Below are 17,480 nucleotides of genomic sequence, written 5' to 3' on the forward strand. Positions count from 1 at the left end.
GGACACAGCCTCCAGGGATATTGTTTTCAGCAACAAAGTCCCTGTGCCCATCCTAACTATGGATTACGGTAAGTTCTGTCTGCATATGCTGTCAATTCACAGCCTCCTGGGATATGAAGGCATTAGGTAGAGGCTGGCAAAGAAATAGCTATGGGCTTTTTTTTTTCTCAGATAATGTTGACCCAGATTTTGTTGAGAATGGGCCTGCCATTCAGACCCTGACTTTGCTGACTACTATACTGAGAACAAAACTGTATTGCCCCTTGCCACTTTCAAATCACCAGCACAGTCTTACTGCGTTTGTGCTGCTATAACAAAATGCCATAGACTGGGTAGCTTATAAAGAACAGAAATGTGTTTCTCAGAGTTCTGGAGCCTGGGAAGTCTGAGATCAATGCATGAGCGTTCTTGTTTAATGAGGGCATTCTTGTGTCTTCAGGTGGCAGAAGGTGGAAGGGCAGAAGGGGTCTGAAGGAGTTCCTTCGAGCTTTTAATTAAGGCACTAATTCTAATTCTCTTCACGTGAGTGGTGCCTTCATGACTTGATCACTCCCCCAAAGACCTTACCTCTTAATACCACCACAATGGGGATTAAGTTTCAACATGAATTTTGGAAGAGACATAGATATTCAAGCCAAAGCAATCACAGCGGTGAGTTCAAGACCAGTGACTTCAAATTACTTACTCCAATGTTTAATAGGTTTTAACTTAAAACTGATATTAAGCAGAAAGCTTAGCTATTTACCCAGGGCACAGTCTGCAATCACTATAGTTTGTAGGATTCACCTTAAAGTTATATAGTTTAAAATTAGATGTCTTATGGGACTTCACTGAGAAAAAAATTTTTTTAATGACCACATAAGAAATTTGTTAACATGTCATTGAATTTATCCTGGTTCAAATCACTAGAGCTATATTCCAAGGCATAAAGCTTTGGGTCTCAGTCAACATTATCTGAGAAAAAAAAAAAGCCCATAGCTATTTCTTTGCCAGCCTCTACCTAATGCCTTCATATCCCAGGAGGCTGTGAATTGACAGCATATGCAGACAGAACTTACCGTAATCCATAGTTAGGATGGGCACAGGGACTTTGTTGCTGAAAACAATATCCCTGGAGGCTGTGTCCTCTTAACAAGTTCTCTGGACATTTTCACATCTAATGAGGCTTTGCCTGATGTAGGCTTTGTTATGATGTCAACAGCCTGCAGGGAGGGATCTTTCACGAAGAAGGTTCCTAGGACACCGAACCTCCATCTCATTGCCAGGAATGTTGCAGAAAGATAATAACTATACATAAAGCAGCCTCTAGAACACTTTTGATTTTCTTTTTCCACATTGTGGATGTGGTAAATTTTGGTCATTGGCCTGCCCCTCCGCCACACCCTGTGTGGTTACTGTGATCCTCTAAAACAAATTTATAGCCCACAGCTAATAACTTTCAAGAATTTCAGGCACAACTAGGTTATGACCTCATCCATCTTTTGTGATCTTGTTTTTCCAATATTTATTTTCTCTTCACTTTCATTTCCTCACTTACTGTTTTCTCCTACACGTTCTCATACGGTATACTATATACTATAGGGAAACTCCCTGAAATGCTTTTGGGAATAAGGCAAAATAAAAATGTTTTTAAAATTGTGAAAAAAATTATTTCTCAAGGAACCTTCCAGTTCATTTATCAGCAAATTAATTGAGCAGTATTTTCTATACGTTATTTTAAGGTTAAAACAGAAAAAAAGAAACAAATTGAAAACACTGCTCCTACTGAGAGGGAACTTGCTCAAACAGGATGTGAAAAGCTAGAAGTGAGAATCTCTACCAATGAGAGGCTTCCAAACTCACATCCTTTGTCAAAATATAAATGTTGAGGAGAACATATAAGAAATGTAATTGTTCAGAAAAAAGCAAGGCAGTATTTTTCCTGTGTGCCACACTATATTCCATTTCGACACCATTATCATAACGTGACACAACAGCATCACACGAGACATAACACATTTATAGCGTATTGCACTATTTTGGGCAAAGCAATCTGATAAAAAGCCAGTCTTTGAAACAGGAAAGAAGATTAATTACTGGGGAAAGATGGGGCATTATTTCCCAGATAACACATTGATGGTCACTGTAAGAGGTTGAAAGGTAATCCCCAAAAAGATACATCTCTGCCTTCTGATCCCCGGAACCTGTGATTGCGACCTTTACTTGGGAAAAGGATCTTTGCAGATGGTTCTTGAGATGAAATTGTCCTAGATTACACAGATGGGTCCTAAATACCATGACAGGGGTCTCTTTAGAAGACTTATGGAGGAGAGACACACAGAGAGGAGCAGAGGCCACAAAAAGGCAGAGGCAGAGAGTGGAGTGACACAGCCATAAGCCTAGGAAGACCCAGAGCCACCGGAAGTTAGAAAAGGCAAGAACAGAATCTCCCTGAGGACCTTCAGTGGAGTGTAGTCATGTGAACACATTGACCTCACACTTTCAGCCTCCAGAACAGTGACAGAATAAATTTCCATTGTTTCAAGTCACCACGTTTGTGATCATTTGTGATAAGAGCCCCAGGAAACTCATAGGGTCCCTTTGAGTTCTCTGTTGGGCACCTGAAGTGTGAGTTTTGTTGCTGCAAGAAAGTGATCCCTAAACACATAGGCATCTGCTTCCCAGCCTGGCAGGGAGAGTATGTGGATGAGACAGAATTCTGGAAACTGCTGCTGGAATGTGGGTAACTCCCCATATGGGCACCGAGGAAAGAGACCTAACCAGAACCCTGGTGCAGTTAGGGCTTGAAGAATATCTGTTTATAGTGTTGCTACTCAGCTATTTCCTTTTATATAATCCTTTATATAACCATATGTTAGTTTATAGTATTAGGGCTTGAAGAATCCCTTTATATAATCCTCTGTATATAATCATATAATAGTTAATAGTATGAGTGCCTAAAGAAAACTTCCCTACATATATATAATTATATCTTAGTTTATAATCAGAGGAATGCCTAGAGCAGACACAGTGCAGAGCATGATTTAGGGAAAAACGGTTATACCAGGACAAGAATCCATGGCCCAGGCGGCAGCGTGCAGTATCGTAAAAATACCCGCTGTATGGCAGGCTTGGGGAGAGAGCCACTCCTCCTGATAAAGGAGTTGTAGGACTTTGCTCCAGTTCTTGTGGAAGGCTGCCCTCAGACCGGCAATCCATCCTGGTGACTGTGAACTTTATCAGCTCTTGCTACTGTGCTGCTCGAAAAGCATCTTCCCATAGAAGCCATTGGAAGCTGCCAGAAGGTGGTGGTAACGTTGACAGCTTTGTCCACTACTGTGTGACTTAAAGCGTCCTCCTATAAATCTTCTTAGAAGTAGTTTGCCCATAGATAGAAGTATTGCACACTGCACCCTCTTCACTGCGCAAGGCCCACCTTCAAGCCTTGGTCACCCAATAGGGGTGGACCCCTTACTGCACACGGCCCTTGCCTTCATGGGAACAGTCCCCTTGCTGCGAACTGTCCGCCTCCTAGCCTAGGTGACCTAATGGGGGTGGACCCCTTGTTTTATTGCTTACAACTCCATCACTATCCTTAAAGATGATTTCACTCACTGCCCTGCCCCCTAACCAATACACAATAAATACACACGCTTTTGGACATTCGGGGCCTCGCCTGACTCTGCTTATAAGCAGCGTGGCCCCCTGAGCCCAGCTGTGTTTCCTTGTACTTCTATGTTCTGTCTCTTCATTTCTCAGATCCTGCGCCTCAGCACAGCATAAGGCACACCTCACGACCCTGTGGGGCCCTCAGCCCTACACTGGAATCCTCCAAGATTTAAGTTTAAACCCAAGGAAACATTGTTCAAGTCACTCTTGGTTCTCACACTTGATCATCCCTCCATTCTGATCTACATTATTTTCTTGGCACATAGTCAAAGATACTGCCTTTTAATTGATAAGCCACTTAAATACAGCATGTTAGGGTAGGGGAGTTCCAGACTGTAAAGAAAGGATGTCAGGGACCATTTCTCAAGGGCCAGTGTTGACTATTTTGACTGGAATTCTCTGGGGAAGAGATCGCCCTTTCACATTTGGCCTCCCCTTCTCTTCAGCTTGTCCACACTCTTGCTGGCCTCTGAGCCCTTCAAGGTTGGTGCCCCAGGGTGCTCTCTTTTGCCCCCCTTTCTCTGCGGGTAATGTTATTGACCTTCTCCAACCATCTCATGTTGGAAAAGGCGTTGTGCATGTATGCATATGTGATGTGCACATGAGCATGTGTGTATGTGTGAGTGTGTGTTTGTGGAGTGTGTGTTTGTCTGTGTGTGTGTCTCATGCTGGGTAGAGAAAGGTGGGAAGAGAGTGCAGGGCTTTGGAATGTGGGCAGACAGCCACTGTCGTCTGTGGTAGGACACACACCAGGATGAGCTAAGGGGCAGAGAGGTGCTGGCTACCCAGGCCTACACCACTGAGGTCTTTTCAGTGACAAGAAGAGGCAGCTAGGCCATTCCCCGTTCCAGGCTGAGGAACAGGCAGTGCCGTAGTGCGGACCAGAGTGCTGTCTGCATTCCGGTATCCTCCATCTCTCCAGTGTTTACATTTTCACTGATCACCTCCACAGCATCCTCACAGCCACATGTTACGTGCAAATATTAACTCTACCTTTTCCTGGTTTCTCGTCTTGGTTTTGGCACCACCAAGACCATCCGTACCAGAAATCATCCGCACCAGACATGTCATCAGTGTTAGAGAAATTTCTGCAATTTTCTGATTGTGATTGTTAATCTAACCCAAAAGTAATCACATCCCTTTCTTATTTGTTAGTGGGAGGCTCCCTTCTTGTTCAGGGACAAACCCAAAGAGCCCAGCATGACCCTCTAATGCCGCCACGTGCTTCTTGGGCTTTCCCACATCCACTAGGGGCCCCTCTCCCCCTTCTCCTGCCTTCCCTCTCTTCCCCCTCACTCTATTCTTTTCCTTTTCCAACCTCCCTCTCTCCTCCTCCTCAGACTGTGTTCAGGCCTTTACAGTCTTGAGAAACAGGAAATGATGCGCCCTTCCAGGAGCTCCCATTGAATGTCACTCATTAAATAGATCTCCTTCAAATCCATTCATGAGGTACAGGTGAGGCTGGGAAAGAGGCCTCTCAGAGGATGCTCCTGCTTTCCAGCCAGCACGTCTGTAGATCAGGAGTCAACGTGCCATTTATTTCCTTTTTCTGAGAAAAAGAAAACAACAACAACTCTATTTGAATAAGCAGAATTCAGAATGATTTATATTTTTCTGTTGTTTTCAGGCCAGACTTCGTATGTCTAAAGAACAACTGGAACTTTTAAAGTGAGTGAAATTTTTTGCTCTGTGCCTCTTTCTGGTGTGGTTTCCAATACTGAAATGTTTTTGTACAGAAAAGTATGGGAAAGAAAAGTTACGCCCTGAAATAACTCAAAATTTCACTCCCAGAAATACCTACTATTAATATTTAATGACATTATTCCTAGCATTTCTCTATGCATATATGCAAATGGAAAGCAAGGAGGAAGAAAAATTAAAAAAAGGAGATAGAAAAAATTAAAAGGTTAGAAGTGAATTAATCTACACATGCTGTATTTAGTATTAAAAATAGTACATTTATTGTGATTTGGATTTATCAGAAGAAGGAAACAACCCAAGAAAAATGGCCTCCTCTCACTTATGCATATACATAATTTAAAATTTTAAACACCAAACAGTAACATTTTTCGTACTTTAGAAAGTTATTTGCCCTTTTATATATTTCCACATCTATGGAGCATTCCTTAACAAAATACACACTGAGGTGTGCTTTCCCTATTATTTATGATTATTAAAAGTGGAAAACAACTGTATAAGAAAAATAGGCCAGTGGTTAAATACATTGGAATATATTCATGAAATGAAGAATTATAAAGCCATTTAAATAATTTTAAAATAGGTTTAATGATTTGGAAGTGTAGTGGAGACACAAAATTATAAATATGATTTTGTTACTAATTTTTTGCATGAAATAAAAACTGGCAAAAAGTCATTAAAATTTACTGGTGTTTATTTCTTCTAAATGCTTGGTTTTTTTTCCCCAATTTTAAATATGTATCATTTCACAAATGGGGAAAAATACTAGATAAGTAGTGCTTATACTTTTTCAGCATAAAGAACTACCTATTCACTTGACATTTTCTTATTCTCTCTACCAGCACTTTTCAAACTGTAAACATAGAAATCCCATGCTTGGGAAATAAAATCTTGCATGCTCAGGCAGTCAAACTGGTAACTGGTGGCTGCCCACTGGCTGGATCCCCCAGCCACCCCTTCTCTAATGCATTTCCACTGAACTCAGGCTACAGTTGGAAAGTCACTGCTCTGTACTACACTGGAAATGCACGGTGTTCCTGATTGGAAGGAGGGTACCAGTTCGATTTAGGATTCACTTGTGTGAAATCACCCAGCTGGGGGACCAGCAACGTTGATTGAGCCTTGCCTTCCTAGTGCAGAGCCCGGCCAAGCACTACAGTAGGACACCCTCAGCCATGTGACCCCTGGAGGTCGTTGGTTTTTTGTTCATTTGTTTGTTTGTTTGTTTAACATAGAGTCTCGCTCTGTCTCCAGGCTGGAGTGCAGTGGCACGATCTTGGCTCACTGCAACCTCAGCCTCCCGGGTTCAAGTGATTCTCCTTCCTTAGCCTCCCTGGCTCAGCCTCCCAAAGGCGCACACCACCACACTCAGCTAATTTTTATATTTGTAGTAGAGGATTGTAGTAGAGGATTTCACCGTATTGGTCAGGCTGGTCTTGAACTCCTGACTTCAAGATCTCCCACCTGGACCTCCCAAAGTGCTGGGATTACAGGCATGAGCCACAGTGCCCAGCTTGTCCTTGTTTTTTTTTTTTTTTAGTGAAGTATGATGGTTTAGACAAATGGGCATGCTCCGCTCTCCCCTCACTCAAGAACATATATCTTCAACAACATAAGGTACCTCGCCATGAGGCGGGCTCCAAAGCCCAACAGCAGCTGATAACAGGAGCTTTGCACTTTCTTCCTCTCATTTTCTTTACAGGAAAGAAAGTCAGACTTTGGAAAACAATTTTCGTGAAATTCTATTTTTGATTGAACAAATAGATGTCCTGAAGGCATTGCTTAGAGATATGAAGGATGGTATGGACACTAATCACAGCTGGAGCACCCATGGAGACCCTGCAGAGGACCCGGACCACACAGAGGTCCTGGATGAGGCAAGACGGGTTGGGCGGGGTTGGGGTGGCAGATAGTGAGGATGTCCAGGGTGATGGGGAGTGAGTGTGTCCTTCCGGTGCCACATCTGCTGCTTCTCCCAGTGGAAAATCCGGCGTTTTGACCGATATTTGGTTGGTGTACGGAAACCCATGGTTTCATAAATGCTGTGTCACAGAGAAGACATTCTATTGCATTTGACTTACTTCACGCCAAAATAAATAACTGTTCTATTTTCCAGTTTTTTAAAAAGATAGAAATAACAGTCTCTGAGTTCTATACACAGACCTTAAATAGCAAAAGATTTGAATTCACCATCTTCGTAGCTAGTATAGTTAGTCTAGTCAGCATCAGATTCAGGCAAAATTATGATGGAAACCGTGAACTCTGTTTTGCTTCTTTCTCTTCAGCTGTCACAACTGCCTTCTTCTTCTTCCTTAATGTCTACTTTTTGAAATGCACAGCAATCTGACGCAGACCACCTGCCACCCTCCAGGCCTTGTCACTGTGAAGGTGTTCCGTTTTGGCTCAGGGTGCTTTAACCCAATATTAATTAGAGTTGGTGAAAAATGTCTAATATAAGCAATTGCATAGTCTGTGTATAACTGCCTTGATTCCCAAATAACTCCAGAACGTTCAAGTCTTTACTGTTAAGCACAGGACACTAATGAGGGAGGGAATACAGCAGGTCACAGCATAACCTCATCTCACACCTCACTCAGAAAGCACTGTGGTGCAGTGATTAGGGCTTCAGAAGGAGCCCTCGGTCCACCACGCTGTGTGACCCTGGGGGGATTCCCTGCACACACCTTGGCTTTATTTACATCATATGCCTGAGAAGGACACTCCCAAGAGCTGTGAAGACGTCGTTCCAGATTCATGCACAGTGCGAGGCTCAGAGCGCAGCTGATAGGTGCTCACTGCTATTCTAATTTTGCAGATTAGGTCCAAAAAATAAATGGTCAAAACTCAAGCAGTTGGCAGAGATTTTTTGTTAACAGAAACCTCTTTCTAAAATTTCTACAGGAAATGTCAAACTTGGTTAATTACGTACTTAAAAAGTGGAGAGAGGACCAAGTCCCGATGGCTGATTATGCCCTGAGGTCGGCTGGTGAGTACCAAAAACGTGAAAAGAGGAGCATTAAAAAAAAGAATCCTCCAAGTGTGTCTCTATTCTCTACATTTCTATATGAGGAAAACGTACTTATCTTTTAACTTGCGGTGGGGGTGGGGGAGTTAATCAATTTAGAGAATTCAAGAAGAGAATAGAAATAGTTGTCATTGAGTGCTTTCTGAGAGCAAATGTTCCAGGGAACAGGGCTTGTGCAACTTCATTAGCATGCATCTGAAAGAACCACCAAGAAAGCCAAGATGTCACAATGAAGTTGCAGAAGGCACAAAATATCAGGACATTTTATATTATTACACACTAAAATGACTTATGATAATCTAAATGCATTATTAGAGATTAAATGACAATGTTTAAAGGTTATATATAATGTTCCTAATATCTTCCAATTAAGATTAATTCTTAAGGGCTAAGGCTATGAATCATTAACCTTTCATCTTCTCTACCATGCCAATAATAGTCTATGAACAAGATGTGTTCAGTTAACAATGTGGAAGGAAAGAAGAAAGGGACAGGAGGAAGGCAATATAAAACACAGTAATGCTAATTTTAATCAATTGATAGTCAAATTTATGCCAGGAAAATAAATGTCCAGCTTGCATGAACTGGAGAGCATTTGGAACAGGATGATGACTCAGTCTTGTGAGCATGCATTTTTTGAGAGAGTTAGAAGGCAGAACTTTCCCAAACCTGATTCCCTAAAGCATGAGTGTTGGGATAAGATGGGAGAGGAACCATAGTCCTTTTTTTTTTTTTTTTGTCATGGTATTCTGATACACTTGTTTAATGCTTTCTTCTTTGTATTGATATATTTACAACTTCCATTTTGAAAAGCCTATGTGGTGGATGCAGGCTCACGGGTAGCTCATGCAGAGTGTGGAGAAGAAGGAAAGGCTCAGGCTCCTCTGTAACCTTAAAGGTGGAAACAAATGTCAGCTCTGGTTTGGCCAAGATGGAGAAAGCCTATTAAGTCCCTTCCAACTGATTACAATGGAAAGTTACCTGGACAAAATTCAAAAACCAACGACCAGAGTGGGCTGAAAAGTAAACAAAGCAGGCAGTTGGTGGAAGCGAAGCAAAAACTGCAGATGTGAACCCTGTGGGAGTTTTCTTTTCTCTTGCAGCTGAGGCAGGCAGCAACTACAGAGCTGCAAATGTGGAAGCAAGTTGGGCAGCTAAAACTGTGGGAAAGTCCTGTTTTTCTAGCCAAAGACGCAGAATAAAGTAGTCCTGTGGGCCAGAGTGTGGGGAGAAAGCCTGGGAAGGCAAATCTGCAGAGAAGGCGCTTGCTCCCCTATCTGTTTGTGGCCAGCTTCTGGCCTCACATCTCAGCTGCCCGTTCATGGGAACAGACCCGAAGCAGCAAAGCAGAGGCTTTGAGAATTTGGCAATGATGTGAACTATGGCTCAAGTCTTAGACTAACCCCTAAGTGGTGCATGGACGCAACAGGCCTGTAGCAAAGGTTTTAAGGACTGAATTGAGTCCTCCCATAAAAGGAGGGAGGACTGACATTTCTGAACTAATGGATGAAGCAAATGAAAGCATTTCCTGGTGGATTGTTATAGGACCCAGAGTCTTACAGTATAATATTCAGCATGTCTAGGGTACAAATGACAATTACTTGGCATGCAAACTCCTAGGGAAATAAAACCAATTTCCAAGGGAAAAGACAACAGATGCCAACCCCATCCTGACACAGATGTCGGAATTGTCACACAAAGACTTGAAGCAGCTACCATAATTATGCCTTTTGGGGTGAAAGTAAGTACACTTGAATGAAAAGATACCAGTTCTCAGCCGAGAGAATAAAAAGAAGCAGATGGAGTTTTATGACTGAAAAATACAGTAGCTAAAATTAAAATTGACTACATATGCTTAATCATAGAAAAACAAAAACAGAGAAAAGAAGTAGTGAACTCACTCCTGTTCAACACGGTATTAGAAGTCCTGGCCAGGGCAATCAGGCAAGAAAAAGAAATAAAAGGCATCTAGATAGGAAGACAGGAAGTCAAACTATCCCGTTTGCAGACAACGTAATCCTATATCTAGAAAACCCCATAGTCTCAGCTCGAAAGCTTCTTAAGCTGATCAACAACTTCAGCAAAGTTTCAGGATGCAAAATTGATGTGGAAAAATCACTAGCATTTCTATACACCAACAGAAGTCAAGCCAAGAGCCAAATCGGTGACAAACTCCCCTTCACAATTGCCACAAAAAGAATAAAATACCTAGGAATACAGCTAACTTGGGAAGTGAAAGATCTCTGCAAAGAGAACTACAAACCATTGCTTAAAGAAATCAGAGATAGACACAAACAAATGGAAAAACATCTCATGCTCATGGATAGGAAGAATCAATATCATTAAAATGACCATACTGCCTAAAGCAATTTGTAGATTTGATACTATTCTTATTAAACTACCATTGACATTCTTCATAAAACTAGATAAAACTATTCAAAAATTCATATAAAATGAAAAAAGAGCCCAAATAGCAAAGGCAATCAGAAGTGAAAAGAACAAAGCTGGTGGCATCATGTTACCCAACTTCAAACTATACTACAGGGCTACAGTAACCAAAACAGCATGGTAGTGGTACAAAAACAGACATATAGACCAATGGAACGGAATATAGAACCCAGAAATAAGACCACACTCTTACAACTATCTAATCTTCTACAAACCTGACAAAAACATTGCGGAAAGGATTCCTATGTAATAAATTGTGCTGGAATAACTAGCTAGCCATATGCAGAAGACAGAAACTGGACTCCTTCCTTACACCATATACAAAAATTAACTCAAAATGGAATATAGACTTAAATGTAAAAGCCAAAACTACAAAAACTCTGGAAGACAACCTAGGCAATACCATTTAAGACATACCCATGGGCAAAGATGTCATGACAAAGACATCAAAAGCAATTGCAACAAAAGCAAGAATTGGCAAACAGGATCCAATTAAACTAAAGAGCTTCTGCACAGCAAAAGAAACTATCAACAGAGTAAACAGGCAACCTACAGAATGGAAGGAAATTTTTGCAAACTCTGTATCCAACGAAGGTCTAATATCCAGCATCTATAAGGAACTTACACAAATTTACAAGAAAACAAAACAACCCCATTAAAAAGTGGGCAAAGGACATGAACAGACACTTTCAAAAGAAGACACACATGTGGCCAACAATCATTTGAAAAAAATCTCAACATCACAGATAATTAGAGAAATGCAAATAAAAACCACAATGAGATACCATCTCACACCAGTCGGAATGACTATTATCAAAAAGTCAAAAACTAACAGATGCTGGCAAAGTTGTGTAGAAAAAGGAATGCTTATACACTATTGGTGGGAGTGTAAATTGTTTCAACCACTGTGAAAGATAGTGTGGTGATTTCTTAAAGACCTAATAGAGAAATACCATTTAAACCAGCAATCTCATTACTGGGATATCCAAAGAAATGTAAATTGTTCTAATATAAAGACATATGCATATGTGTGTTCACTGCAGCACTATTCACAATAGCAAAGACATGGAATCAGTCTAAATGCCCATCAGTGATAGACTGGATAAAGAAAATGTTGTACATATATACTATGGAATACTATGCAGCCATAAAAAAGAACCAGATCATGTTCTTTGCAGGAACATGGATGGAGCTGGAGTCCATTATCCTTAGCAAACTAACACAGAAATAGAAAACCAAGAGCACATGCTCTCTTATAAGTGGGAGCTAAATGATGAGGACACATAAACACGTAGAGGGGAACAACACGCTCTGGGGCCTGTTGGAGGATGGAGGGTGAGAGAAGGGAGAGGATCAGGAAAAATAACTAATGGGAACTAGGCTTCAATCCTTGGGTGACAAAATAATCTGTACAACAAATCCCCATGATCTAAGTTTTCCTGTGGAACAAACCTGCACATGTACCACAAACTTAAAATAAAAAAAAGTAGTGAAGGCCGGGCGCGGTGGCTCAAGCCTGTAATCCCAGCACTTTGGGAGGCCGAGGCGGGTGGATCACGAGATCGAGAGATCGAGACCATCCTGGTCAACATGATGAAACCCCGTCTCTACTAAAAATACAAAAAAAATTAGCTGGGCATGGTGGTGTGTGCCAGTAATCCCAGCTACTCAGGAGGCTGAGGCAGGAGAATTGCCTGAACCCAGGAGGCGGAGGTTGCGGTGAGCCGAGATCGCGCCATTGCACTCCAGCCTGGGCAACAAGGGCGAAACTCCGTCTCAAAAAAAAAAAAAAAAAAAAAAAAAAAAAAAAAAAAGTAGTGAAGTTGAAGACATATTTTTTAAAATTATGCAATTCAAAGAATAAAAACAGTTTGAAAAAAGTGCAAACAGACTTTTGGAAGCCTATAGGATACTATAAAAAGGTATAATATTCTTATCCTTTCAGCCTCAGAGGGAGATGAGGAAGAGATCAATGTAGGACAATAATCTAAAGAAATAATAGCTAAAGGCATCTCAAACTCAATTTTTTTTAAAAAAACATAAATTTACAGATTCAAAAAGCACAGCAAATTAGAAACAAGACAAATTCAAGGAAAATGACATGCAGACTCATCATAATTAAATTGCTCAAAATCAAAGATGAAGAAAAATATTTGAAAGAAGCTAAAAAATAATCTATGATTACTACAGATTTCTTATCAAAAATAAAAGAGACCAGAAGAGAAGGAAACTACACGTTTGATGTGCTGAAGGAAAGGCTCTAGCAATGCAGAATTGTGGATCCAGTAAAAATACCTTTCAGGAATGAAGACAAAGTTAAGACATTCTTAGATGGAAAAAAATAAGAAAAATCTCTGCCAATGGATCTGCTAAAGGAAGTTCTTCAGCTTACTAGAAATGACACCAACAAGAAACGCTGGACTTAAAGCATGAAGAAAGAGCAATAGCCAAGATAAATGTGTGAGTAAAGATGAGGTGGCCGGGCGCGGGGGCTCATGCCTGTAATCCCAGCACTTTGGGAGGACTAGGCAGGTGGATCACCTGAGGTCGGAGTTCCAGACTAGCCTGGCCAACATGGTGAAATCCTGTCTCTACTAAAAATACAAAAATTAGCGGGGCTTGGTGGCACAGGCCTGTACTCCTAGCTGCTCAGCTGGCTGAGGCAGGAGGATCTCTTGAACCCAGAAGGCGGAGGTTGCAGTAAGTCGAGATCACACCACTGCACTCCAGCCTGGGTGACAAGAATGAAATTCCATCTCAAAACAACAACAGAATATGAGGTAATTTTCTTTCCTTAAGTACTTTAAAATATGTGTGGCTGTTGAAAGGAAAAATATATATGACATTATCTGGTGGTGGAGGACTAATATATGTAGATTTAATACTATGACAATCATAAAAGTCAGTGGGTGAGATTTAAGGAGCATCTATAAATGTAAAGGTTTTATATAAATGATCAAATGTTAACTCTATATAAACCATGAGCTGGTCAGTATGTGCATTGTAATAATGAGAATAATTACTTAAAATTACAGAGATATCCCAAAACCAATAGACAAACAAAATGGAGGCTAGGCACAGTGGGTCAATGCCTGTAATCCCAGCACTTTGGGAGGCCAAGGCGAGCAGATCGCTTGAGGTCAGGAGTTCGAGACCATCCTGGCCAATATGGTGAAACCCTGTTTCTACTAAAAATACAAAACAGTCGGTCATCCTGGCGTGCACCTGTAATATCAGTTACTCAGGAGGCTGAGGCAGGAGAATCGCCTGAACCCACAAGGAGGAGGCTGCAGTGAGCCAGGATTGCACCGTTGCACTTCAGCCTGGGCCACAGAGCAAGGCTCTGTCTCAAAACAAAAACAAAAACAAAAACAAAAACAAACACACATAAAAAAACAAAGGAATAAAAAATTTGAACTAATAAAAAAAAAAAGGCAGGAAAGGGAAATGAAGAAAAATAGAGAAGTAAGAAAGGCAGAGGGTGTGGGGGGGGAAGCCATGTAAATTAGAAGGGAAGAAATTAAAAATGGCTCTAGTTGGACAACATGAATGCTTATGTAGAAAAACCACTAAAAAATCTACTAAAATAAATGAGGTTTACACGTTCAAGGATATGTTTACAATTTCTATATACTAATAATAGAAAATTAGAGAAAATTTAAAAGCAGCACTATTCGTAAAGTAAAAAACATAAAATACTTGTGTATAAGACTAACAAAATGTGGAAACTGAGATCTAAAAACTAAAGAACAATAATAAAATAAATAAAAGAAGATATAAATAAATGGACAAGTATACCACGTTTATGGCTTAGAAGACTCAATACCATTAAGATGACAATACTGCCCAGCTTTTCTATGGATCCAATAGAATCCCAATCAAAATCCCACCAGGATTATTTGTAGAAATTGACAAGCCATTTTTAAAATGTATGTAGAATGGCAAACGAACTACAATAGCCAAATTTGTTTTGGGGGAAAAAAAAGAACAAAGTTGGAGAATTCATACTAGCTGATTTTAAGGCTTGCTATAAGTTTACGGTAATCAAGAGAGTGTGATATTTGTGAAATAGATGGAACAATACAGAAAGTCTAGGAATAGTCCACACATGTGGTGAAGAGATTTTTGAAAAAAAGACAAAAGGTAAGTCAATGGTGCTAGAACAGATGGACATTCACATGCAAAAATAAAAATAAAAAACCTTGCCCCAAAACCCACAATTTATAAAAATTAATCCAAAATGGGTCACATTCTTAAATATAAAGCTTAAACCTATAAAATTCTAGAAAAAGCAATTTTTTGAGTTAGAAAAAGGTTTATCTACAAAAAAACTGGTCTTTAAAGGTTCTTTAAACACAATATGAAAAACTATAATTGTAAAAGGAACATAACGGATAATATGGGCTTCATCAAAATTAACTTCTGCTCTGCAAAAAAGACCAGTTACGAGAATGAAAAGAGAAGTTACAGGCTGGGGGAGAATATTTGGAAACCGCACATGTTCTTGAATCCAGAATTTATTAAAAACTCTCCAGCCTCAATTAAGCAAACAGACAACCTGAAAAAAAAATAGGCAAAAGATTTAGAAGACACTTCATTAAAAAGATATATGCATGTCAAAAAAGTACATGAAAAAGTGCTTCACATTATTATTCACTAGTGAAACATCAATTAAAAGCTCAATGTTATATCACTACACACCTATTAGAATGCCAAACAAAACAAAACTGACCACAGCAAGGGCTGGCAACAGCATGAAACAACGGGACCTCGCATATGCTGTGGGTGAGAGTGTAACACGGCACAACCACTCTGGAAAGGTTTGACAATTTTTCACGAAGTTAAATATACCACCTTATTGACCCAGCAATCCCACTTCTATATATTTATCTAAGATAAATTGAAATATGTTCACATCAAAACTTGCCAACAATGTCTATAGCAGGCGTCCCCCAACTTTTTACACAGGGGGCCAGTACACTGTCCCTCAGACCGTTGGAGGGCCGCCACATACTGTGCTCCTCTCACTGACCACCAATGAAAGAGGTGCCCCTTCCTGAAGTGCGGCGGGGGGCCGGATAAATAGCCTCAGGGGGCCGCATGCGGCCCGCGGGCTGTGGTTTGGGGACGCCTGGTCTATAGCAACGATATTAATAATCACCAAAACTGAGAACAACTCTGTGCCCATCAATAAAGACTAACAGATGCATTCATACAATGGCATAATAACCTGCAGTCAATAAAAGGGATGAATTTCTGATACTCATTACAACGTTCACAAATCTCAGATGCATTGGGCTAAATGAAAGTAGCTTTAGTGAAAAGGCATGCTGTGATTGACTACAAGGGTTCAGTGAAAGAAATAACCAGAATAGGTAAATCTACAGGGACAGAAAATAGATTAGTAATTGCCGAGGCTTGAGGAGGGAGGTGGGGGAATGACTGCTGACCGCTATGGGTATCTTTTGAGGCTTACTAAATGTTCTAAAATTGATTGTGGTGGTTGTGCAATTCTAAGAATGTAATACAAAACCCTGAATCATACACTGTAAATGAGTGAATTGTATGGGATGTGAATTATATCTTAATAAAGCGGATTTAAAAGTTTTCTATGAATCAGAAAGGGAATAAATAGGAATTATTTTCAAAATTCCACAACACTACAATTTTAATTTTTTTTTAAAGGATTATGGGGGTGGGATGTTCATTCCCCACATTAGCAGGTGAAAGTGTAGATTCTGCCCAGCCAGTTGGTCGAGTAGAATAGTGACTGGGCAGGCTTTCAAAAACGAGGTACACATAGGGTTTCCAAATAAAATGAAGGGAGCCCAGTTAAATTTAAATTTCAGACAAATAGCAAATAATTTTTTAGTAAAAATATATCCCAAATATTGTACGGCACATGATCACTACTAAAAAAATTATTCTTTGTTTACCTGAAATTCAAATGGCAGTCTTGTATTTTTCAAATCTGGCAACTCTAGGCACTCATTTACTATTTCAAAAATTGTATCATCTAAAAAAAAGCATGAATAATCAGATATTTGATAAGGCACATGTATTTTTAGTATTGTGGTGTGTTATGCAAATACAATTTGAAAAGCAATTTACGTTTTCTTTATTTCTTATGTATAAAATACACTTTGCTTCTAAAATGAAGTAACCTGAAGGGATAACGTTTGGTGGGTATATTTTGTATCTCTTTGATTGAAACCGAGTTCAATGAATCTGCATAATTGCTGCTACAAATATAACTTGAAGGACATTGGCAGCATTGTTGGTTTTCTGCTTTTTTTGTTAGAGATGGAGTCTTGCTCTGTCACCCAGCCTGGAGTGCTCATCTTGGCTCACTGCAACCTCTGCCTCCCTGGTTCTAGCAAGTCTCCTGCATCAGCATCCTGAGTAGCTAGGACTACTGATGCATGCCACCACAACTGGCTACTTTTTTGTATTTTTTTTTTTTTTTTGAGACGGAGTTTTGCTCTTGTTACCCAGGCTGGAGTGCCATGGCGCGATCTTGGCTCACTGCAACCTCTGCCTCCTGGGTTCAGGCAATTCTCCTGCCTCAGCCTCCTGAGTAGCTGGGATTACAGGCACGCGCCACCATGTCCAGCTAATTTTTGGTATTTTTAGCAGAGACGGGGTTTCACCATGTTGACCA

General features: G+C 40.3%; 1 protein-coding gene across 1 annotated transcript in view; it reads left to right on the forward strand.

The window, feature by feature from the left end:
* SUN3 (Sad1 and UNC84 domain containing 3) overlaps positions 1-17,480 on the forward strand; it is a 42,052-nt gene that overhangs the window by 15,445 nt on the left and 9,127 nt on the right. Inside the window, exons 4-6 of the mRNA XM_003930798.4 lie at positions 5,276-5,316; positions 7,049-7,211; positions 8,248-8,332. Of these exons, the coding sequence (XP_003930847.1) occupies positions 5,276-5,316; positions 7,049-7,211; positions 8,248-8,332 (289 nt within the window). The remainder of the gene's footprint in view (positions 1-5,275; positions 5,317-7,048; positions 7,212-8,247; positions 8,333-17,480) is intronic.

This window comes from Saimiri boliviensis, chromosome 10 (assembly GCF_048565385.1).
Source record: "Saimiri boliviensis isolate mSaiBol1 chromosome 10, mSaiBol1.pri, whole genome shotgun sequence".
NCBI lineage: Eukaryota > Metazoa > Chordata > Mammalia > Primates > Cebidae > Saimiri > Saimiri boliviensis.